General features: G+C 39.0%; 1 protein-coding gene across 1 annotated transcript in view; it reads left to right on the forward strand.

Annotated features, from left to right (window-relative positions):
* Positions 1-22,551, forward strand: part of FOCAD (focadhesin) — a 335,374-nt gene that overhangs the window by 83,385 nt on the left and 229,438 nt on the right. Inside the window, exon 11 of the mRNA XM_006140328.3 lies at positions 10,849-11,106. Within this exon, the coding sequence (XP_006140390.1) occupies positions 10,849-11,106 (258 nt within the window). The remainder of the gene's footprint in view (positions 1-10,848; positions 11,107-22,551) is intronic.

Consider the following 22,551-nt stretch of genomic DNA (forward strand, 5'->3'; position numbering starts at 1 on the left):
TTTAAAACAAAAAACAAGTCATTGACATAATTTAAGGCTTATAGAATATTTTTGGTGTACTGATGAAATCAGTTGATTACTTTGATAATTTAGCTCTGAAGCCTATGAATAATGTTTTTCAGTAAATCAGAGTTTATTCAATAACTTTCAAAAATATCTGGAAAAAAAGCATATTTATGCCTTGACTCATTATGCTGGTAGTCTATGGGAGACTCTATACGTACAAGTCATTATACATTTCTATGTATGTTTCTGATGTGTAACTTGAGTTTCCACATGAAATGGGTTGGATTCTTATGCTGGTTATGGATTTGGGGAATTTTCTGATTTGTTTCTTAGCGATTACAGCTGAAGGGCAGTCCTACTTCACCTTGTTTACTTCAGTGTCTGCTATTACAGCTTTCAGCAGGTTTGTAAAGGAAGCAAGTATGTGGGTTTTGCCACTGATTAGAACTCTTAGTTTCATGGCTCTGTTTGCTGAAGTTGATGACAGGATTTGAAAGGCTGTAAGGGACAAATGTTGAATTGCATTAAAACAAAATTCAAACTGACCCAAAAAAGAGTTGATTTGTACCTATGGTATATGCATTTCCTCTAAGAGTAGCATCAGGTTTTCATATATTTATTAACAGCACATTTTAGATAATAGTTAATGCTTATGCTCCATTTATTGCCTTTTAGGATGAGAGCTATCATTTTAGTTATATGTCTGCTTCAGTTGTAAAGGGGCAAGAAAACTATCTGGTGTGTCACTTTCAAACAAAATTGCATTTTGTATGACCATGGTACTTATTTTTATAATAAGAGAATTTATTTCTATTTTTACTTTTATTTATTTATTTATTTTAATAGCTGTGAAGCTTCTCTCTTTTGCTGAGGGTCAGAAAATCCCAACGTCATGTCTGTTGCTAGTGATGCCAATTCTGCAAATACTGTCTTCTACTGCCTTGGAAGACTGCATGTCCATGGATGAAGAAGGCCCTTCGAGACAGCAGTTGGCTCTAAACCTTTTGGAAATGGTACAGCAGGAGTGTTACAGAGATGACAACCGGAAGGTAATGTTCCTATCCTTGTTAAGTAAAGTGTCAACGTGGGATTTATGTCTGTAGGTAATGTCATCTCACGATAAGTATTTGTTTGGGTTTAAACTCTGTTATTGAACTTTATCATTCTTTTGGGCAGTAGTATAGAAGATTTTTTTTTCTTGGAGAGGTTTTCTTCTATAGGGCTCATGTGCTCGCCAGAAAGACAGAGAGAGACAGAGAGACAGAAAGCGAGAAATTACCCTCCGGGGGGATGGCCATGCTGCATGCAATCCCTTCTCCTCCATTCTCCTCCTGGGATCTTGGGCACGTGTTTGGCATGAGTTTAAGCCACCGGGTCTGGGATGCGAACTGCAGTCGGCTACATGGGAGTCCAGCGACATAGCCATTACACTAACTGCTGGTCCCAAGATTTTTTTTTTAAGAGTGATCTTTATTTAATTTTATTTATTATTATTATTTAAATTTACCAGAGAGAGAGACAGAGATAGAGAGAAGGAAAGTGAGAAAGCAAGCTGCCAGGTCTGGGACTCGACAGTAGTCGACCATGTGAGAGTCCAGCGCCTAACCACCATTCCACCTGCCTGCCCAGGTATAGATCTTAGTAAGGATTAGATAAGCTAAAGCTGGGCCGGCCCTTGGTGTGGTGGTTAAGCAGCTGGATCCCGTCTGACTGATTCTAGTCCTGGACCCAGCAGTTTGAGAAACAGTCCCAGCATTTGTGTGCATGCCCAGAACCCTGAAAGAGAAATGGAGGAGAAGGGATTACAGCATGGCCGTCCTGCATGGTGATTGCTTTTTCACTTTCCCACTTTCCTTCTGTGTGTCTCTCTCTCTCTGAAGAGTGCATGTGCCTTCTGGCAAAATTAAAAAAAAAAAAGTCAGTGAAGCACTTAAGTTTTTAAGAAGAGAATACTGCGTAAATGCAAGCTACAGTCATGGCTGTTGCTTCATCTGGATTAGCAGAGATACCTCTTATTGTGTATTGTCAAATAGTCTAGCAGCGAAAATCCAGTCATTATTTTTTCTCTGATCATCTAGCAGAAACTACCCTATATTTTAGGCAAATTGAATATATACTATAGCTTCCTACATCCCCTCCTTTTTTTTTTAAAGAATTATTTAATTTTATTTTCATTATTATTTAGTTTGCTACAGGTCTCATGTCCTTGAGAGAGAGAGAGAGAGAGAGAGAGAGAGAGAGCAAGTTGTCAGGGCCAGGACTTAAACTGCAGCCAGCCATTTGGGAATCTAGCACTGCTGTTCCCAGCTTCCTAAATTCTTCTTGTTGTTATTGTTATTTATTTATTTATTTATTTATTTATTTATTTATTTTTGGAGAGGTTTTTGTGATAAGGCGTGTGCGCTCGCCAGACAGACAGAGACAGAGAGACAGAAAGCGAGAAATCACCCCCCTAGGGGGGATGGCCACGCCGCAATCCCTTCTCCTCCATTCTCCTCTCGGGATCTTAGGCATGCACGCACACGTGCCCAGCGTGAGTTTAAGCCACCAGGTCTGTGCCGCGAACCGGAGTTGACTACATACGAGTCCAGCGACATAGCCATTACACTAACTGCTGGTCCCCTGTTTTTGTTTTTAACAGAGAGGGTTTTTTTTGCTATAGGGCACTTGCGCACCCTGGAGAGACAGAGAGAAACAGAGACAGAAAGCGAAAAATATCCCCCCCCCCCAGGGGATGGCCACACCTCAGTCCCTTCTCCTCTGTTCTCCTCTTGGGATTCCGGACATGCATGCACACATATGAGTTTGAAGCCACCTGACCCATGGTCGACTACATGGGAGTCCAGCGATGAAACCACTACGCCATCTGCTGATCTCCCTCAGCTTCCTAAATTCTGATCATTTTACTAAAACCTTAAAACTTGAAATAGGTCATTGATTAGCATTAAGAGAAAGAAAGTTTTGCATCAGTCCTAATAAGAATACAAAAGATGGCTAAAAATTTCTAATAACTTTTTAACCTTACCTCCTGGTTTGCCCATATAGAAGAGTACTAGGCTCATGAATAGTGATTAGGGCAGAGTAGGATATACTATGTCTAAGAGTTCTTCTGTTCCTTTAAATCACAAGTGTTATTTACTGGAGATCCCCCTAATTCTAACAGGTAAGCCTTCAGTTCACTATTTGCTCAGGTGTGTGTGAATCTAATTCATCAATGCTAATAGCTGGACTTTGTCTTGAGCACCTGGTGAAGAGGGAAGAGGAAGGAATGCTATTAAGACTATAAACAGTCCTATGACACTGTGCTGCTTTTTAAAACTTTGAGTAGATACACGAGCACCTTTTAAACAATTCGAAGCCACAATTTAATGTTGGCTGTTTTCCCACACGTCTGGGACTCTATATTCCAAATAGATCTGTGAATTTAACATGCCCGAACCTTCACATATCTTCCTGAATTTTGCTTGGGCCCCTAATGCGCTTTCATGTCCTCTGCCTGAACCGCTCATTTTTCAAGACCCAGCCAAATGTTCTCAGCCTCCCTTAGTAAGAATTCATTGCTCTCCCTTTGTGTCCCCAGCACATTTCCCATTACTCAATTGTGTTGTGTCTTAATTTACAGGGTTCAGTGTTTATACCTCAAACTAGACTCTGAGCTCAGTCCTTTTCAGGCTGTCTTTATTTGCCAGGGCACTAAGGAAATTGCAACAGTTTAAGTTGTTAGTATTTAAATCAGAACAATTGTTGGATACTTTGTATTTTTCTACCCTGGTATTTCTGCTTTATCTTTCTCAGTCAGTCACAGATGAGAGCATGAAAATATTTTAGCCAGTTATCCAGCTGAATGCTCTCTTCTTTATCTCCTCTTTATCAGGTACTTAAAGAAAGAGATAACATCCTGGATTACTTACCTTTGCATTGATAAAACACATTCATTCTTTACCACACAGTAGACATCCAGTCATTTTTTTCTCAATGAAGAATGTGTACTCCTGATACGAATACAAAATCATTTTACTATCTTTTTTTTTTTTTTTTTTGCTACAGGGCACGTGTGTTTGCTAGAGAAAGACAGAGAGAGAAGAAGAGGGGGAGAGAGAAGAAAAGTGAGAAAGCACCCCGCAGTGGTGATGGCCATGCCCCATCCCTGACGTGGGGATCTGGGCATGCGCACACAGGCACCTGGCATGTTTTCCAAGCTGCTGAGTTTAGAACTTGAACATGTGGTTGGCCATGTAGGATTCAGCCATCTTAACTACCATGCCACCAGCTGAGCCCAATTTACCTTCCTGATTTATTACAGAAAAACCACAGCTTTTGTTTTAATTTCTTTTCAGATCGGTGACTCTGATTTACAGCGCTTGATTTAAAACTAGGGTAGTTCTTCAGAGATACAGTTCTGCGATGGAGATAAAAACAAGGTTAAATATCCTGTAGCATGCACTTCTGTATTTGCCTCTCCATTTTTGAAATATTGATAACCGTGAAATAAAAAAAATTTATATTTAAGTTTATTGAGAGAGACAGAGAAGCACCTTTCTGCTGCAGCCTTCCACCCAGTTTTCCCGGAGAGGCTGGACCTCAGTTACACAACTACATGCCTGGCATGTACAGGTTGACTTGGGAACTGAGCTCTCATCTTCCATATGGTGCCTTCCATGTAGCTTTGTAGAATGTCATGCTACTACTCTGCCACTGTGGCTGAATCTACACTTATTTTAACTTCTTCCAGTTTCTAAGAATTAAAAAGATGTAAAATATCAAACTTGACATCATCTCTTTAAAATACAATTTTAATATAACCCCATAAAACTTTAAAAAATGTAGTATGTGAAAAACAGGATCCATTTTTATTTTGCTATTAAATGTGATATTTAAAACCACCTGTGGGACCAGCAGCTGGTGTAATGGTTATGTCGCTGGACTTCAGTGTAGTTAACTGCGGTTCAAGTCCCAGACCCAGTGGCTTAAAACTCACACCGGGCGCATGTGCATGTGTGCCCAAGATCCCGAGAGGAGAATGGAGGAGAAGGGATTGCAATGTGGCTATCCCCCCTGGGGGTTGATTTCTCGCTTTCTATCTCTCTGTCTGTCTGGTGAGCACACATGCCCTGTAGCAAAAACCTCCCCCCCCCAAAAAAAAAAGAAAGAAAGAAAAGAAAACCACCACCTGTAGGTATTCTCTCTAGTTTAAAAAAGAAATCACACTAGTTGTAAATTTGAAAGTGCTTGAAAAATCCTATTCTCTCCATGTCCTCATCGCAAGAGAATTTGAAGGGGGAAGGAAAGCAATAGTGGTCCAGTCAGTATGAGAAAATCACACAGTAATCTGAACGAGAACTGTTATCTTGTAAAGGGTGTTTAGTTACTAAAGGCTGAGAAGACGTTCTAAGGAATGTCGCAGTAGTAATGCAGGAGGAGTGATGCCCTCCAAGACGGAGATGGTGTAATAGTTCGCAAGGAACAGCTTCAGACCCTGCTGGAGAGATGTGGCTCCTGAGTGAGGCTATTTGCTGGGCACGGGCGCTGCTGGAGAGAGCCGGTCCACGGGAAGCCACCTGCTGGGTCTCCTGGGTGCCCTGGCAGCACACAGGAACCTGCAGAGAAGCCTCTTTTTCTACTCTTCCTGGCAGTATTGCTCCTGTGACTTGACTGAGGTCTGACATTGTACCAGGGGTCAAGGGTTAAATGTTGACAAGGAAGAGCTGTAGTACCTTGGACAAAGAGGGTTGGTAAGGGGCTGAGAGGTTACACTGAGTAACTGGAGCTGTCAGTAAGACAGAGTCCGGGACACTGTCAGAGGGGCGTGAGGGTAGATCGGTGAGATGAAGTGGGGAAGTTCCCTTGGAAGCTGAATTCCTGCAGTCATACAGGAGGGTGCAAATAGTCTCTCTCAAACTACTTCAGTCAGCAGAAGAGTTTAGAGACTTGACCGAGCTAGGGTCTACCATGTGCCTATTCATTTAGTGTGTGCGTGCGTTAATTAAATATGGTCCTTTTGAGTCCCTGATGGTAAAGCACTGCCAAGTAGGTTTTATTTTTATTTTTAAAAAATTTGCTATGAGGTGTATGTGTTTGCCAGAGAGAGAGAGACAAAGAGAGGATGAAAGTGAGCAAGCACCCCTCTTGGGGGACAGTCATATCCCAATCCCAGCTTCTCCGTTTCTCTTCTTGGGATTTAGGCATCTGCACACATGCACCCTGTGTGTTTCTCAGGCTGCCAGGTTCAGGGCCAATACCTCACAGTCGGCTATGTGGGACCCTGCAGAGTAGGTTTGTCTTGGCATTACTTCAAAGTTTTATTTGGCAAGCACAACAAATTCGAATATTTGCCTCTGAGACATCATAAAATTTGCAATGGATTGTCATTGCTTTACTTATAAAGTATTGAGCATGTGTTGTCAGTACAGTTGTTCTTCTTTTTCTGTTTTTATTTTTTTTTTAAGGATTTTGCCATAGGGTGTGTGTACTTGCTGGAGAGAGAGAGAAACAGAGAGAGAGTAAGTGAGAAATCAGTCCCAGGACTTGAACTGTGGTGGGCATTGTGAGAGTCCACCACCTTAACCACCACGCCACCTGCTGGACCTTGATAAACATTATTCCTTATAGTCAATGAAGATGTATATTGTTCACCTGTATTTCAGGTTCTTTGTCAGACCTCTTTAGATAGGGTGACACTATCATATGTCTGTCTTAGAAACACTTACAGTATCTGAACATTTTTATTGAAAGTTTTTTTTTTTAAAAATAAAGTTTCCCAACTCTTCGATGAGATGTTTTCAAACCATCCAGTAATAATTTAAATGTTATTTCTCTATGGTCTCTTTTTTTCCTTTTATTTATTTTTTTGAAGTGTAATTAATATGAAATAAACTTGCCTTTTATTTTTAAGTAACTATTTTCTCCTCTGAAGTACGGAATCAGTCTGCAGTTTCATGGCTGTTCTCAGATGGGGCCAGGATTTGGTAGCTGGTACTGAGAGAAAACCCAGGATTGCTTCCTTGCCCTGAGGCTGTGCCGTTGGTAGCTGCCACTCAGTGGGGTGGAGAGACCATTTTGTGACGTCTTACTCAACCTGAACCTTTCTCCTGCTGTTCTGACCTTAGGCAAAAACAAAACAACAAAAAGCAGAGCCTAAAACTGGACATAACATTTCAAGTACTGTGGGATTGTTTTCCTGTTTTATTGTTCCTGTGTGGCTGCTTTTGACTCAACTTATGGTTTGTGGTGATTTCCAAATTATTTTCTTTTTGAGAGCTTTTTGTGATAGGGTGCGGTGTGTACGTTCGCCAGACAGAGAGAGACACAGAAAGCAAGAAATCACCCCCCCCCCACCCCCCCCCCCCCGCCGCCACCGCGATCCCTTCTCCTCCATTCTTCTCTCAGGATCTTGGGCATGCATGCACATGCGCCTGACGTGAGTTTTTAGCTACCGGGTACGGGACTCGAACTGCTGTTAATCACATGGGAGTCCAGCAACGTAGCCATTAGGCTAACTGCTGGTCCCTCAAATTATTTTCTTTTTACTCATACTTACCAGGTTTATTTCTCTCACCCGAGGATGACAGTAATATTTCCCTGTATTTTGCAATAGCAGGCACTGTGCTAGCTACTTTATTAGACGTTGTCTCATCTCTACTGTAGGAACCCTGGTAGGAAGATAGTCATTACTTAAATTTTACCAACAAGGAAAATAAGGCTTATGTCGTGTGATGGCAATCAGCTAGCATGGCTGTGCTGGTCTTGGCCTTTTTTGTTGTAGTTGATTTGCTAGAGGGTGCATGCATTTGTTAGAAAGAGTCGGGGTTGGGGGGGGGACAGTGAGGAAGCACCCCGGCCCCCATGGGGAATGATCATGATCCAATCCTGACTCCTTCATTTCTCACTCCCTTGGGGATTTAGGGTATGCATAGGCCCTTGATGTGTTTCTCAAGCTGTCAGGTCCAAACTTGAACCACCCAGTTAGCCATGTGGCATATAGCTATCTATATACAGGCTGGCCCTGTCCTGGCCTTGTCTTTTTTTTTTTTTTTTTTTTTTGTTTGTTTGTTTGTTTGTTTTGCTTAAGAATTACTGATTTGAGACCAGCAGGTGGTGTAGGGGGTTATGTTGCTGGAATCCCATGTAATCTACTGCAGTTCAAGTCTAGACCTGGCAGCTTAAAACTCACACCCGGCACACATGTGTGCATGCCCCACATCCCAAGAGGATAATGGAAGAGAAGGGATTGCAGCATGGTCATCCACCCGGTTAGTGATTTCTCTCTGTCTCTCTGTCTCTGTTTCTCTGGTGAGTGCACGCACCCTATAGCAAAAATCTCTCTTAAAAATTATTTATTTAGTTTTATTTATTGTTATTATTTTTGAATTTGCTACAAGGCATGAGAGAGAGAGAGAGAGAGAGAGAGAGAGAGAAAACAGGCGACCAAATCTGGACCTCAAATGATGGTTGGCCATGTGGGAGTCCAGCACCCAAACCATCTTGCCACCTGCTGTCTCCCAGTCCTGGCCTTTTAAACTTTAAATCCAATGCTATTTGTCTTAGCCTAAAGATTTTAAACACTAGTCTTTAATGAATTATGTATTCTTGGCAAAAAAAAATGTAAAAAAATAAAAAAAAAGCTTTTTTAAAGAGATAAAGCTATATAAACTTAGATACTATTTAAGACATATGTTTTTGGAATTAGTAATAGTTCAAGTGGTTCAGAAAGTACGAGAGTATACAGTGAGAAGCCTCCTCCTTTCCTTACTCCTAGGTGTCTAGTGGTCACACTTCCAAATAGAAGGTGATGAATAGTGATTGCTCACTTCTTCCATATTTGTTTAGATACTTCTGTTTGGATATAGAAATGAATACAAATATATAATCTTTTTCTCCCGATTCTCTTAAAAAAATGGTAGCATTCTAGACACACTTTGTATATTATATTCTGTTGCTTATATTTTCACTTTTCTTTTAAGAAATTTTTTAGAGATTTTTTTGCTACAGGCAGAGACAGAGAGGCAGGAAGTGAGAAATCCCCCCCCCCCCCAGGGCCACACTGCAGTCCCTACTCCTCCAGTCTTCTCTCGGGGTTTTAGGCGCACACGCATGCTCCCTGCGTGAGTTTGAAGCCGCTGGGTCCAGGACTCAAACCTTGGTTGACTAAGTGGGAGGCCAGCAACACAACAGTTACGCCATCTGCTGGTCCTATATTTTAACTTTTCATATCAATACAGGTAGAGCTTCCTCTTTTTTTTTTTTTTAACATACTTAATTTTCAAATAAATTTTGTACTGACTTTTAAGCATGTGCGCCAGAAAATTGAACACTTTTATCCACACATAAACATTTATAGGAATGCTCGTAGCAGTATTATTTACAATAGCCCAAAAGTGAAAACAACCTGAATGTTTATTCACTGATAACTGAATACATGAGTATAGTGTATTCATACAATAGAATATTATTTGGCAATGAAAAGGAATGAAGATAGATTTAAGCTATAATATGAATGCACCCTGAAAACATGCCATGCCAAAGAAGCCAGTTATAAAACACCACATACTGTGTGACTCTAAACAGAAAGTAGATTGGTGATTTCCAGGGGCTGAGGGGGTGGCAAGTAGGAATGGGAAGTGGCTACTAGTGGATATGTGTTTCCTCTTATGGAGATGAAAGTGTTCTTAAGTTAGGTGGTAATGACAGTCACACAACTCTATGAATTAGTAAAATCCACTGAGTTGTACATTTTCAAAGAGTGCAGTTCATAGTATGTGAATTATATCTCCATAAGGCCATTATAAAAAAATGTATAAAGTTTAATGTTTACTTCCATTTTTTCTTATTCTTACCCATATAAGTCATCCTGCAAACAATGGAAACTTACAATCTAGAGATTCCGAACCTATCTCATCATACACTCCCTATGATTTAAATTTGTTTATTAGTAGACAGTGTCCAGTGTTTCTTTAATGTCTGTAGCTTTTCTGGATCTATTTCTGCTTGGAGTGTATAGGGTTCAACTCTCTCTGTGGCTCAGACTGTGCACTACTTAATTTCTGTGAGGAGCCCTTTTTCAGACTGAAGCCTAATGTCTCAGAGTGTTGTTTCAGTTTAGGACTGTCAGGCTGCTTCTTATTTCAGAAGTTATTCACAGTTATTAATGAATTCCCAGGCTTCAGTCGAACCAACTCTGTTCCTATCAACACACACTGCCTGTTACAAATATGAATTGTCCTCTATCCAAGTCAGCCATCTGCCCTGGGCTGTCTCATGCAAGGACCTGAAACTTGGCAAATACAGTATTTATTTTTCTTTTCATTTTTTAAAAAAAGAGTAATTTATTTAATCTTATTGATACTATTATTATTCATTTTTGATCAGAGAGATAAAGAGGGACAGAAAGAGGGAGAGTGAGAAAGCAAGCGTATAGGTCTGAAACTCAAACTCCTGTTGGCCATGTGGGAGGCCACATGCTAGCCCCTGTGTTTATTTTTCTTTCTTTCTTCTCATTGGTGAATACTTTTGAAATGATAATGGATTTTTCCAAACTCTCTTGCCTCTAGATCTTGTATATTGGTCCATGTTTTCTTCCTTACCTGGGAATGAATGTCAATTATGACGAAAATTGTGTTAACGTGTTCTAGGGTTCCGTCTAACCAATGTTTTCTCTGTGTAATAAGACTATTACTTCAAATGTGTGAGAAGAGATTTCTTGGCAGGAATTCAAAGCTTGTGTTCAGTTTTTGAAAGAAGTTATTTCTTCTGATGCAATTTAAAAAATAAGTGAATGTTGGGAAACTACTTCTGACCGATACATTTATCTCATTTCTTCATGCTATTTTTGTGTTTATTTCTCAGTTCTCCCACAGGCTCGTGTTCCCTATTACCAGCATGTATAGCTCAATGTTTGCAACCTGGAGGATTCTGGAAGTAATGACAGAGGAGTCCACAGCACATGACTGGTTGGCTTCCATAGAGTCCTTCCTCCCTGCTACGTCTGTGATCCCTCCGCATGTTTTCCTTCTGCTCGCTCACCTCCTCGTGAAAGATGAAGGGCGAAATCTTCACCAAATACTCAAGGTCACTACAGAATTAGCCCAATCAGATTCCTCTCAGGTAAAGCAAGAGAATGATGGAACAGTAATGGGGGGGGGGCACTTAATTATTAGAATTGGACAGTGTTTTTACTTTGTAGATTATTTATATCAAAGTTTTAAATTATGAGTAGATTCTTTTTTTTTCCTTCTTCCTCCCATTTTTTTTCTTTCTTTTCCTTGCTCTGAGTTAATGTTTACTTATTGATGCATGCATTTCTTTAATGAAAGCTTACTTTCCAAGGAAATTTGCACTTGGTGCTATTCTGGGTCTTTTACATTTTGTGGATTTGCTAATTTGTAATGCTTTTGCTAATAACTCCTATAATGTATTCCAAATGCATATATCTTGGTTCTAATTTTGATCTTTTAAGGTAGACTCTGATGCATTAAGGATAAAGGTGCCTAAACAATAAGCATAATTTTAGCTTCTTGCAATTTGATCCATTTTTATTCAGACATGAGTCCTTGCTCTGTATAGTGCTTCTCAGTTCTCTGAGTTGTGAGGGTAAAGAATCTTTTTTCCTATGTGCACAGAACTTAAAAGTGTAATGATGTAAATACCAGATATAGTTTGTGTGAAAGAGGAGGGTCTGAGGAAGGACATTTGGGGGAGGGACAGGGAGGCAAAACATTAATGGCACAAAGAGGTGTGGTATTATCTGTTGAAGGTATTTTGTAGTTTTATCAACAGTACTAGGGAGAAATGTTCACCTGTTGAAATATCCATTTTGTAAGACAAATACTAATGTGATTGAATGTATGGAAGAAAATGAAATAATAAAAAAAAAAAACGTGTAATGAAAAAGCAGTCCGATATTTAAAGTGTTTTTCCCTGCCTTTAAAACTAACCATATATGTAGCTTGGTAATCCTTGATTTTTCTGTTGGATAGTCTTTTAAAAAAATTTACATTTGATCACTATATATCTTTACAGTGTACAGAATTGCTTTTTCCAGCATGAATACAGTGCATATCAGCCAAGATAAAGACATTACCATATACATTATCATCAGCAAATAACTTAATTTTTGTGTCTATTAAACAAATTATTTTTTTCTCCTGATTCCCTCCGTTATCCACCCTCAGATTAGCCCTACCCTTACTATCTCCAGTATCTATAGTTGCCCTCCCTACTACTATACCTTCCAAACTTTCAGTTTTTGCTATAGAGCGCAGACATTCGGTATATATTGAGTGGAGGATAGAATCTTTAGCATGCTGTTCCTATGAAGGGAAGGATTTCCTAATCAAATAGATATTTTCATGAGCCTGTGTTTATCTATATCTGTGCTTGTGTTTCTTTTCAAATATGGTGAAGGAAACAGTCATCTCTTATTGGAAAATTATGTGTTCTAGTGAAAAAAATTTGGTGGTGGACGTAGGGTAAACATCTTTAAGATATGAATTTAAGTATTTGAAGTTTTTTTTATCCCCAACTTGTCATGCTTATTTCTTTTTGTGAAGTAAACAACTGCTGATATCTCACAAAAAGATTTTTTAAATTATTTCTTCTTTTTCTTTTTTTGGAGAGATTTTCACTATAGGGCGCGTGCGCTCGCCAGACAGAGAAAGATATAGAGACAGAAAGTGAGAAATCACCCCCCAGGGGGGATGGCCACGCCACAATCCCTTCTCCTCCATTCTCCTCTCGGGATCTTGGGCATGCATGCACACGTGCTCAGCGTGAGTTTTAAGCCACCAGGTCCGGGACGCGAACCGCAGTCGGCTATGTGGGATTCCAGCAACATAGCCATTACGCTAACTGCTGGTTCGCTTTTTATTATTATTCTTCAACTCGACCAAATAGAGATAGAAAGAGAGAGAGAGTGAGAAGGCAAGCCGCCAGGTCCAGGACTTGAACCACGGTCAACCATGTGGGAGTCCAGCATCTTAATCACCACACCACCTGCCGGCCCCCTTACAAACAGTTTTTACTGTGACCAGATTTCTGTTCTGATCCTGCAGGTGGGTTTATAATGTAGTTAAAGTACCTTTTTTTTTAATGACGTATATGTAGTGTGAATCATTTCCACTTCCTACTTTATTTCTCTTTCATTTTCTATAATGATCTTACTTCTAAATGATGTTTTCTTTCAGTATTGATACCTTGAAGGATAATCTATTTAGAGCACTTAATGGACAGATAATGCCTAGAGAGTTTCTAAATAAGTATCTCTTGAAGTTATGCTTTGTGTTACTTTGATCTGTGAACCCTACTGATGGAAAACATATAGTCTGCAAATATACACAAACACCCATGAAATGCATTTGATCTTTCAAATTCTATGGTAATATTGGGTCATCAGGAAAACATGAGAAAATATGTCATGACTTTCTCATCGACTTAATACTTTGGGTAACAAGTAACAGAAACTCATCTTAAGCTGCCTTAATTGGCTCTAGGTTTTTTTTTTTTTTGTTGTTGTTGTTGTTGTTTATGCCATAGGGTGTGTGCATTCACTGAAGAGAGACAGCAAGAGGGAAAATGAGAAATCACCTCTCCCCCACCAGTGGGGACCTCCATGCCATAATCCCTTCTGCATTCTCCTCTAAGATTTTGGGCATGCATGCATATGTGCCCAACATGATTTTCAAGCCATCAGGTCTGGAACTTGAGCTGTGGTCAGCCATGTGGGAGTCCAGCACCTTAACCACCATGCCACTGGCTGGTCTCAATTAGCTCTAGTATTTGAGGTGTAGTATTTTTAGCTCTAGTATTTAAGGTGCAGTATTCATTAGCTCTAGTATTTAAGGTATAGTCTTTTTCTTCCTTCTGTGCATTGGCTGGAAGGCCAAACCCTTATAACCTTATATTAACAAAACAAAAGGAATACAGAATAGAGATGCTCAGATGGGTCTTTCATGGGTTATGTGCCCACAATGGACCAACCATCGCAATAGGATAATGAGTATTTTCTTTGGCCATCATGGGGAGAGTGGATGGAAAATTGGTGAAGAAGCATCAGGATCTACAGCTGTGCTATCAGGTTTATGTGGAAATGAGGGTGGGATGTTTCTCTAAAGAAAAGATACTTTCCTCGTAATACAGTAAAACTGGATGTGTGCTAAATAGGCAACACACGTAGAATAGACTGTCTCAGTTTGTGTGTTAGGGCACTGAAATGCTGTGACTATGGCAGGTGAGAGCATTATCTGTCTGCTCTCAGCACTTGGGCATCAAGGTGGTTGTCTCAGCTCAGGCTCCTGGAAGTTTCTGGCTGGTAGTCTCTGGCTACCTGGTGTTTCATTTATTTACCCTAGTGTCCAAATGAACATTATTTTTCATGTGTGCCATGAATTGGAACAGGTTGGGAAGCAGTAGAGTGACCATCCATCCAGGTTCATTGTTTTTTCAATAATTATTTTTAAGAAGCAGTGATCTCAATTGAGGGTAATATGTTACATTTCTATTGATTGTTTTTTGGGTAGTTTTGAAGGAAATGGAGAAAACACCTAGTGTAATTGTGCTGAAATGAATGGTAGAGCAAAGTGTTTAAACATAGTTACCAAATTCATGCATAAGCAAAGGCAGTATCATTAATAAGAATTTAGAAGTGAAGTTATGTAAGTCTTTGGTAAAGGAGAAAGGAAGTGTTCTATAGTTAGTGTCCACCCATACATACTTTTCCTTTTGAAATGACTATATTATGTTATTTTGCTGGCCTTTAGCTACAAGGCAAAGCAACCAAATAGAGAAGACTGGATATTTTTAAAAGGTAAGCTTTTAAATTGTGAATAGATGCTTGAAGTAGACTTGTAATCTGTTATCTAAGAAATGATTTCTGTTTCTTTAGTTGACAAGACTACATAAAATGTGTTCATGTTTTAGGGATGTTTATCCTTTATTACCTTATAGAAAGAAGGGCAGTCATTAGCTGATATTCATGGGGGAGTTGATGCTAAAGAGAATCTTAGACATACTAATAAGTGAGTCTAAAGAAAGAGGCAAGATTAGGAATTTTAAAACTATCTTCACCTGCATTTTGGTGGTCACCTAACTTCTTGGGCACATGCGCTCGCCAAAAAGACAGAGAGACAGAGATAGAAAGCAAGAAATCACCTCCGGGAAGGATGGCCACATCACAATCCCTTGGCCTCCATTCTCCTCTCAGGATCTTGGGCATGCACACACACACACACACGCGCCTGGTGTGAGTTTAAGCCACCGGATTCGGGACTTGAACCACGATCGACTACATGGGAGTCCAGCAATATAGCCATTATGCCAACTGCTGGTCCCTATAGTAGAATTCTGTTACCCACATCATGGTTATCTAATCACTGTGCTTGATTGACACCTTGATATATTGTGAGAATCCTACTATAAGACTCTGCAAGAAAAAATATTTGACAGGTTTGAAAGAGATGAGCCATATATGAAATATATGTTGATATTGTTATTGTAAGTGGCATTAATGTAAAATATTTTTAGTAGTGCTAGTTAATAGTAATAAATTACTAATATCAACTAATAAGTTGTATTAGTGATAATAGTAAAAAAAAAAAAAGACAGTTTAAAAATATTACCTTTTATGAGGAGTTGTTAACAAGTTCACGAAAAATACACATGAAAGAACTAGGCATGGATTTAAAAATGTTTTTGCACCAAAATAAACTAGAGCATTGGTTTCATCATCCATGAACCTCATGATGTCCCCTCAGAGCTGTCATGCAGTGTGATGGATTTCCCCTTACCCAGTGTACAATTTCATCCTTAGTCTCTCACCTGGTCTCCTGTGCCATATATTCCTTTAGGTTAATAAATTCAGGGCCATGAAAGGGTAGGAAAATAAATGGTCTGAACAGAACCTGGCCGCGGATTACCATTTGAGAATTAACTGATTATAGAAAATGATGTTAAACTGTATAGATATGTTACCTAAAGCCAAGGTGATAAGTCAACACCTGAAATAAAGCAAGAAACTCTCCCCCCACCATACTATCAGCAATGACTTGTAATCCTTACAGTTTCCTTAAGCAGATACCATGAGCTTCACTTGCAGAAGGTCAGGCAGTGCTCAGTACAAGTTCAGTGCTTTTTATCTTCTTGCAGGATATGTCTTAGGACTTCTTGGCGAGAGATCTAAGAATAAGCATCCTAAGTGAATTTTCATGGAAGTTTTAAAAGTTTTAATACATTGATATATTTTAAAGAGAGCTTTTCCTATTATAACCTTTGCTTATAATAAGTAGGAATTTTATTTCCTAAATTAGTCTCTTTTTCCTTTTTCTGGAAATGATAGTTGGTAGACTCATGTGCTTTTCAGTTATGTTTAAGTAAAAATTCTTGCCTTCCTGATACTGAGTAATATTGTCGTACTATTTTGATGTAAATCATTCACATGACCTTCAGATAGCCTTCAGTAACACTTAAAGCACATGGCTTCATGGCTCCTTTATAGTAGTGTCTGGTTGTCGATATTCTTTCCTCATCAGAGTGCTGTTTCCTACCTATGTTCTATCTAGGATCTGGCCACATGTAGTATGGCAGTAGTGAAAGTTAAGCATGGTCTCTGTCAAGTTAAGGGATGATGTGGATCCTAGACTTAAATGTGGTCATTTTCTGAATAGAAGAGGGGATGGAGGAAGCTATTTTGCACATAGTTCTGTAATTTTGCAAAACCCTTTTAGGCGTCATCAGATGCCTAGTAGTACATGTAATAGGTATATGTAGAGAGAATACCTGACATAAGACTATATTCTCTTTTGAAAATCAAGGCTATTTGTCTTCCTCCTCTCCCCATTGATAGAGTACTTGCCAGAGAAAAACAGAGAGAGAGAGAGCGAGAGAGCCAGAGAGCGAGCGAGAGAGAGAGAGCGTGCGAGAGCGAGCACTCCTACCCTCTTTGTGAGACCTGGTCAAGCCACGGTCCTTTTTCTTCATTTCTCCTTCCTACCACATGCTCATATAACTGGCATGTTTTTCAAGCCATAGGGGCTGGTATTCAAACCACTGTAGATCATATCGGATCTGTCTCCCTTAACCAGTGCCCTGTGGGGCTGGCTTAAGGCTACTTGTTAGTGGTTTTAAAACCTATGTGGTTTTAAATATGCTTTCTTCCTATGTTTCTACCTGTATGGTTGAGAGTTTGTGGTGAAATTAAATGCTTAGATATCTGAACTGAACATTAACCACAAAACACAGTAATTTTTGCATAGACTGAAATGATTTACAAATAAAGTCTTACAGTAGTTTAGTATCTCACCTTCAGCAGAATAATTCTAAATAATGTGTCTTAACAATATAGATTTCTTCTTAATTGATTTATAAAATGGAATAGACCAAAGAAGACAAGCTTTTAATTTTAACTTTCAAGAACAATACGTTTATTTTTTTCTTTTTTTGGAGAGGTTTTTGCTATAGGGCGCGTGCACTCGCCAGTCAGAGAGAGACAGAGAGAAAGAAGCGAGAAATCACCTCCCAGGGGAGATGGCCATGCTGCAATCCCTTCTCCTCCATTCTCCTCTCAGGATCTTGGGCATGCACGCACACGCGCCCGGTGTGAGTTTTAAGTCACTGGATCCAGGACGCGAACCATGGTCGACTACGTGGGAGTCCAGTGACATAGCCATTACGCTAACTGCTGGTCCCAAGAACAATAAGTTTCTTTCTTAAAACCTACCCTTAGTGATGAGCTTCACAAATTGAGATTTGTGAAACTCAATGCCTCTTTCAGACTATTGGCACTTGCTTACTTTTCTCTTATTTGAAAGTAGAGATAGAATGATGTTTGTTTATTTTGTTTGATTTTCACTTACATTTTACTTATATCTCTGAGGTTTTTTATTTCCTTTTAATGTTTTGGTTGTTAAGTCTATGTAAAGGTCTTGGTTAATGGAAACAATTGCTGTCTTTGATTATTTTATCCTTTGTGATGTTTTCAGGGCCTAATTTTTTCCATTTGTGGAAATGTATCCATATTTGAGCCATTTGAAATCACTTATGTTGCTAGGTTCATGGCCCATGACTTGCTGGTCTTTTAAAAGTCATATATAATCAAATAGTAAAGTTGACTTGCAGGGCAGAATCCTGTGATAGTTCTACTCAGGGTCATAAGCCATATTTTAACATGGAAAATGAATAGGAAATGTGTGAAATTTAATGGCCTGTAAGTTACTGCTGTGAGAAAAGGAGAAAATATATCCTCTAAAGAACTTGTACAAAGAGTCTTTGGACACTTTGCACTCTGTTCTATTGTCACTGAGTTCTATGAATTGCTACCCCCTGAAGTCAGTCTGCTTCCTGTGTTCTTCACACCAGCAAAAGAAGCCAGAACGTACAGTACTTTTAATAAAGAGCTTTATAGATAAGAAGTGTTGTACTACTCTTTCCTGGTAGCCATAGCATCGATTATGCCTAGACAACAATTGGGATGAGCCTATCAGCATGAAGCAATTAGACAAAGAGAAACACAGCCAAAGATACAAGATCGAGTTGCATTTATCTCATCCTTTGGTAATATGTTTATTTTTTCTTTATAAGCCGTATGTAGATATCTGTAGAATAAAATGGTTCCCTGGCATTTGAACCCCTTTATGTTTTCTTGGTTGTGTGCAAGAAGCATAGAGCTTATACTAAGGGAAATAGAACAGTATAAAGAAAAAATTACAAGCGATCTCAGGGGAGAGAATGGGATGTGCAGCTTCTGAGCAGTTACTCTATATTCCCAAGTGACAAAAAAGAGAATTAAAAATGGGTGATGTTGAGAAAGGCAAGAAGATTTCTGTTTAGAAGTGTGCCCAGTGCCATACCATGGAAAAGGGAGGCAAGCACAAGACTGGCCCAAATCTCCATGGTCTATTTGGGCAGAAGACAGGTCAGGCCCCTGGATTCTCTTACACAGATGCCAACAAGAACAAAGGCATTACCTGGGGAGAGGATACACTGATAGAGTATTAGGAGAATCCCAAGAAGTACATCCCTGGAACAAAAATGATCTTCGCTGGCATTAAAAAGAAGTCAGAAAGAGCAGAGTTGATAGCTTATCTTTTAAAAAGCTACTAAATGTGTAATAGGTGGCCACCACCTTATTTAGGACAAAACAGAAATGTCTCACCTGTTTCATGTGTACCATATTTTAATGATCTCCTACACCAGAACTCAGATCATGAATGGCTGACAGGATATTTTTGTCGGACAATCATAATTTAAATAAGATAGGCTTGTAGTTAAATGAATATTTTTGGGTTTTAAAAATTTTGATAGTAATTTCAGCTCAGTAAGTGCTATCACTATTTGCCCTTTCTAAAGATATAATTGGTAATTCATTGGTGATGCTTATCTTTCTACGAAGATGGTGAATGCCATCTCAAAGCCTACTGAAGATTTTTTTTTATTTAGGCTTTTATGTAACTGGCTATATGAATATATAAATGCTGGAGAAATCCCTTCACTTTTAAAAACTAAGCAGACTCACCTGTGTTTTAATTTGTGTTCATTAACCTGTTAAGGCAAAGGCTGAAGATAGTGATGTCTACTTTATATATTTGGTCATAACTCTACCAATTTAATTAGAATTCCCTGTATCCAAAACACTGCCTTTTACTTATACTGTTTTGTTGGGAATCTGAGTAATTCTGGATGCTGGTAGAACAAATAAGCTTAAATATTACTTTATTAATAACATCAGTGGCCTATAATTTCACAATGATGTAACAAAAGGGAAAAAAGTAACAAAATTAAAAAGGGTGGCAAATATTAACTGAAAATATGATTATAGGAATTAGTTTAAATATGTCAGTCCGTTATTACTATGAATTAGATTCCCTTATCAAACGAAAGGATCATATTATGTTAAAAAATCAAATTCTATACTGTTTCCAAGAGATAAACCTATAACAAGTGAAGCAACTTGAGAATTAAATGGTAAAAATGTAAGGTTGGGTAAATGGCTAAGAAGACGCAAGATATAATATTATCATCCAAGATAGATAATATAAGATCAAGCTAAAAAGTTTTACACAAGACTAAGAGGTGTGTCTTATGCTAATACGTGGTAGAATCTCAAGTCAAAATTAGAAGAAAGTCCCCTGAAGTTAGGAATAAGAAAAATCTGATATAAATTTACTATTGTTCTGGAGATCCTGGCTATTGTTAATTCAGGAAAAAGAAATATATTTACATATACATTATTAGAGAAAAACTCAAAGCTTTTACTATTTACAGACAATTAGAAAAATACAAAAGAATTAACTGAAATGTTACTGCTTTTAGAATGGATAAGTGTTTCAAATAGTAGCCAGTTATAAAATCAGTATACAAAATCAGTTGATTTTCTTTGTATAGATAACAAATGAAAAAACATTGGCAGTATATAGGTGACTTATCATTTATAAACTGCACAGAAACTCTAACTTGAAATACTAGAAATATATAAAAACTTTGATAGGATTTATAAAACTTCACTAGAACACATATGTAATGGGTCTTAGTATGAAGCCTTGGACATGGAATTCATGCTGTAAGTATTTATGATTGATAACTTGAGGTTTAATGACCTTTTGACGATAAGATATTTAGCTTTGACTTTACTATTTATTTCCCCTTTAATTGATATTTGGGTTCTGATTCATGACTATAAATTCACTCAGAAAGGGTGTCAATTAATGAATTTCTCTTCTAGTGCTGCAGGTCCCAAAGGGAGATGTTTATCATGTTTGCCAGCTTGATCACATTCTAAGCTCTTTTGAGTATGTCAGTTACAAGCCTTTTGATAACCTGGTTATGCTTTGGAATAAATCGTTTCTTATGTCATTCTTAATGTCTGGTATTAAATAGATTTAAATCTAGTCTACTCATTTAGAAGTGGCACTATCTTCCCGAACAAAGTAATACGTGTAAAATAGTATTTTATGTATGCTTGTTACATATTAGACATTATTCCAATCACTTTATTTGCATATGTTAACTGACTCTTTGAATACTCACAGCCCTTTGAGGCTGATATCACTGCTCTTTAGGAATTGAGACACAGAGCTCCAGTAACTGCTCTAAAGTCAGACAGCTAATAATCTAGTAAAGTCAGACATATCATTTCACAGTCTGTGCTCTTACCTGTGTGTTATACTCCCTCTTAAAACTTTTACGGATGGGACTAGCAAATGATGTGATGGTTATGTCGCTGAACTCCCATGTAATCGACCGCAGTTCAAGTTCTGGATCTTGTGGCTTAAAATTTACGCCAGGCATGTGTGCATGTGTGCCCAAAATCCCAAGAAGACAGTTGGAGGAGAAAAGATTGTGTTGTGGCCATCCCCCCTGGGGAGGGGTGGGAAGATGATTTCTTGCTTTCTGTCTCTCCAGCAAGCCCATGTGCCCTATAGCAAAAAATCTCTCTTAAAACAAACAAACAAACAAACAAATTTACTGTTAATTTTTTTTTTTTTGGAGGTTTTTGCCTTAGGGTGCATGCACTGACTGGAGAGAAAGAGAGAGATACAGACAGACAGACAGACAGACAGAGAGAAATAGTGAAAAAGAAAGTGAAAAAGCAGGGGAAAGTGAAAAATTACTCCCTCAGGGAGGATAGCCACACCACAATCCCTTCTACTCCACTGAGCACGCACACACATGTGCCTGGCATGATTTTGAAGTCTCCGGGTCCAGGACTTGAACTCCACGTGGGAGTCCAGCAACATAACTTGTCCCACTGTTGCTGTTATTATTATTATTTTTTTTTTTGGAGAGATTTTCACTGTAGGGCGCGTGCGCTCGCCAGACAGACAGAGAGAGACATAGAGACAGAAAGCGAGAAATCACCCCCCAGGGGGGATGGTCACGCCGCAATCCCTTCTCCTCCATTCTCCTCTTGGGATCTTGGGCACGCACGCACACGCGCCCGGCGTGAGTTTTTTTAAGCCACCGGGTCCGGAACACGAACCGCGGTCGACTACGTGGGAGTCCAGCGACATAGCCATTATGCTAACTGCTGGTTCCCCTGTTGCTGTTATTTTTTTAAAGAAATTTTTGCTATCAGACCTGTGTACTCGCCAGAGAGACAGAGACAGAAAGACAGAAAGCTTCTCGCTTTTATCACCCCCTGGGGCAAATGGCCTTTCACTATCCCTTCTTCTCCATTCTCCTCTTGGAATTTTATGCATACATGCCCAGCATGAGTTTCAAGTCTCTAGGTCTGGGACTTGAACTGTGGTTGGCCATATGGGAGTCCAGTGATGTAACCATTGCACCATCCGCTAATCTCAGGTATTGTTCATTTTCAAAAGCATAAATAAGGTGGTTCACTAGCTTTACATTTTTTAGATTGGTCTAGTCAATTATAGAGATAATCATTATCAAGATGAGAAGAGGAGGTCCTTAGCATTGATTTGAAATCTGGCCAAATCTTCAATCTTGTATGATTCTTTTTGGCTTTATTAGGCTAACTACCTTTTGCCCTTTGATTAATAGGCAAATTATTTAAATACACACACACTCACACTCACACACACACACACACAGCCATGA

This window comes from Tupaia chinensis, unplaced genomic scaffold (genome assembly GCF_000334495.1).
Source record: "Tupaia chinensis unplaced genomic scaffold, TupChi_1.0 Scaffold000029_1, whole genome shotgun sequence".
In the NCBI taxonomy this organism is placed as follows: domain Eukaryota; kingdom Metazoa; phylum Chordata; class Mammalia; order Scandentia; family Tupaiidae; genus Tupaia; species Tupaia belangeri.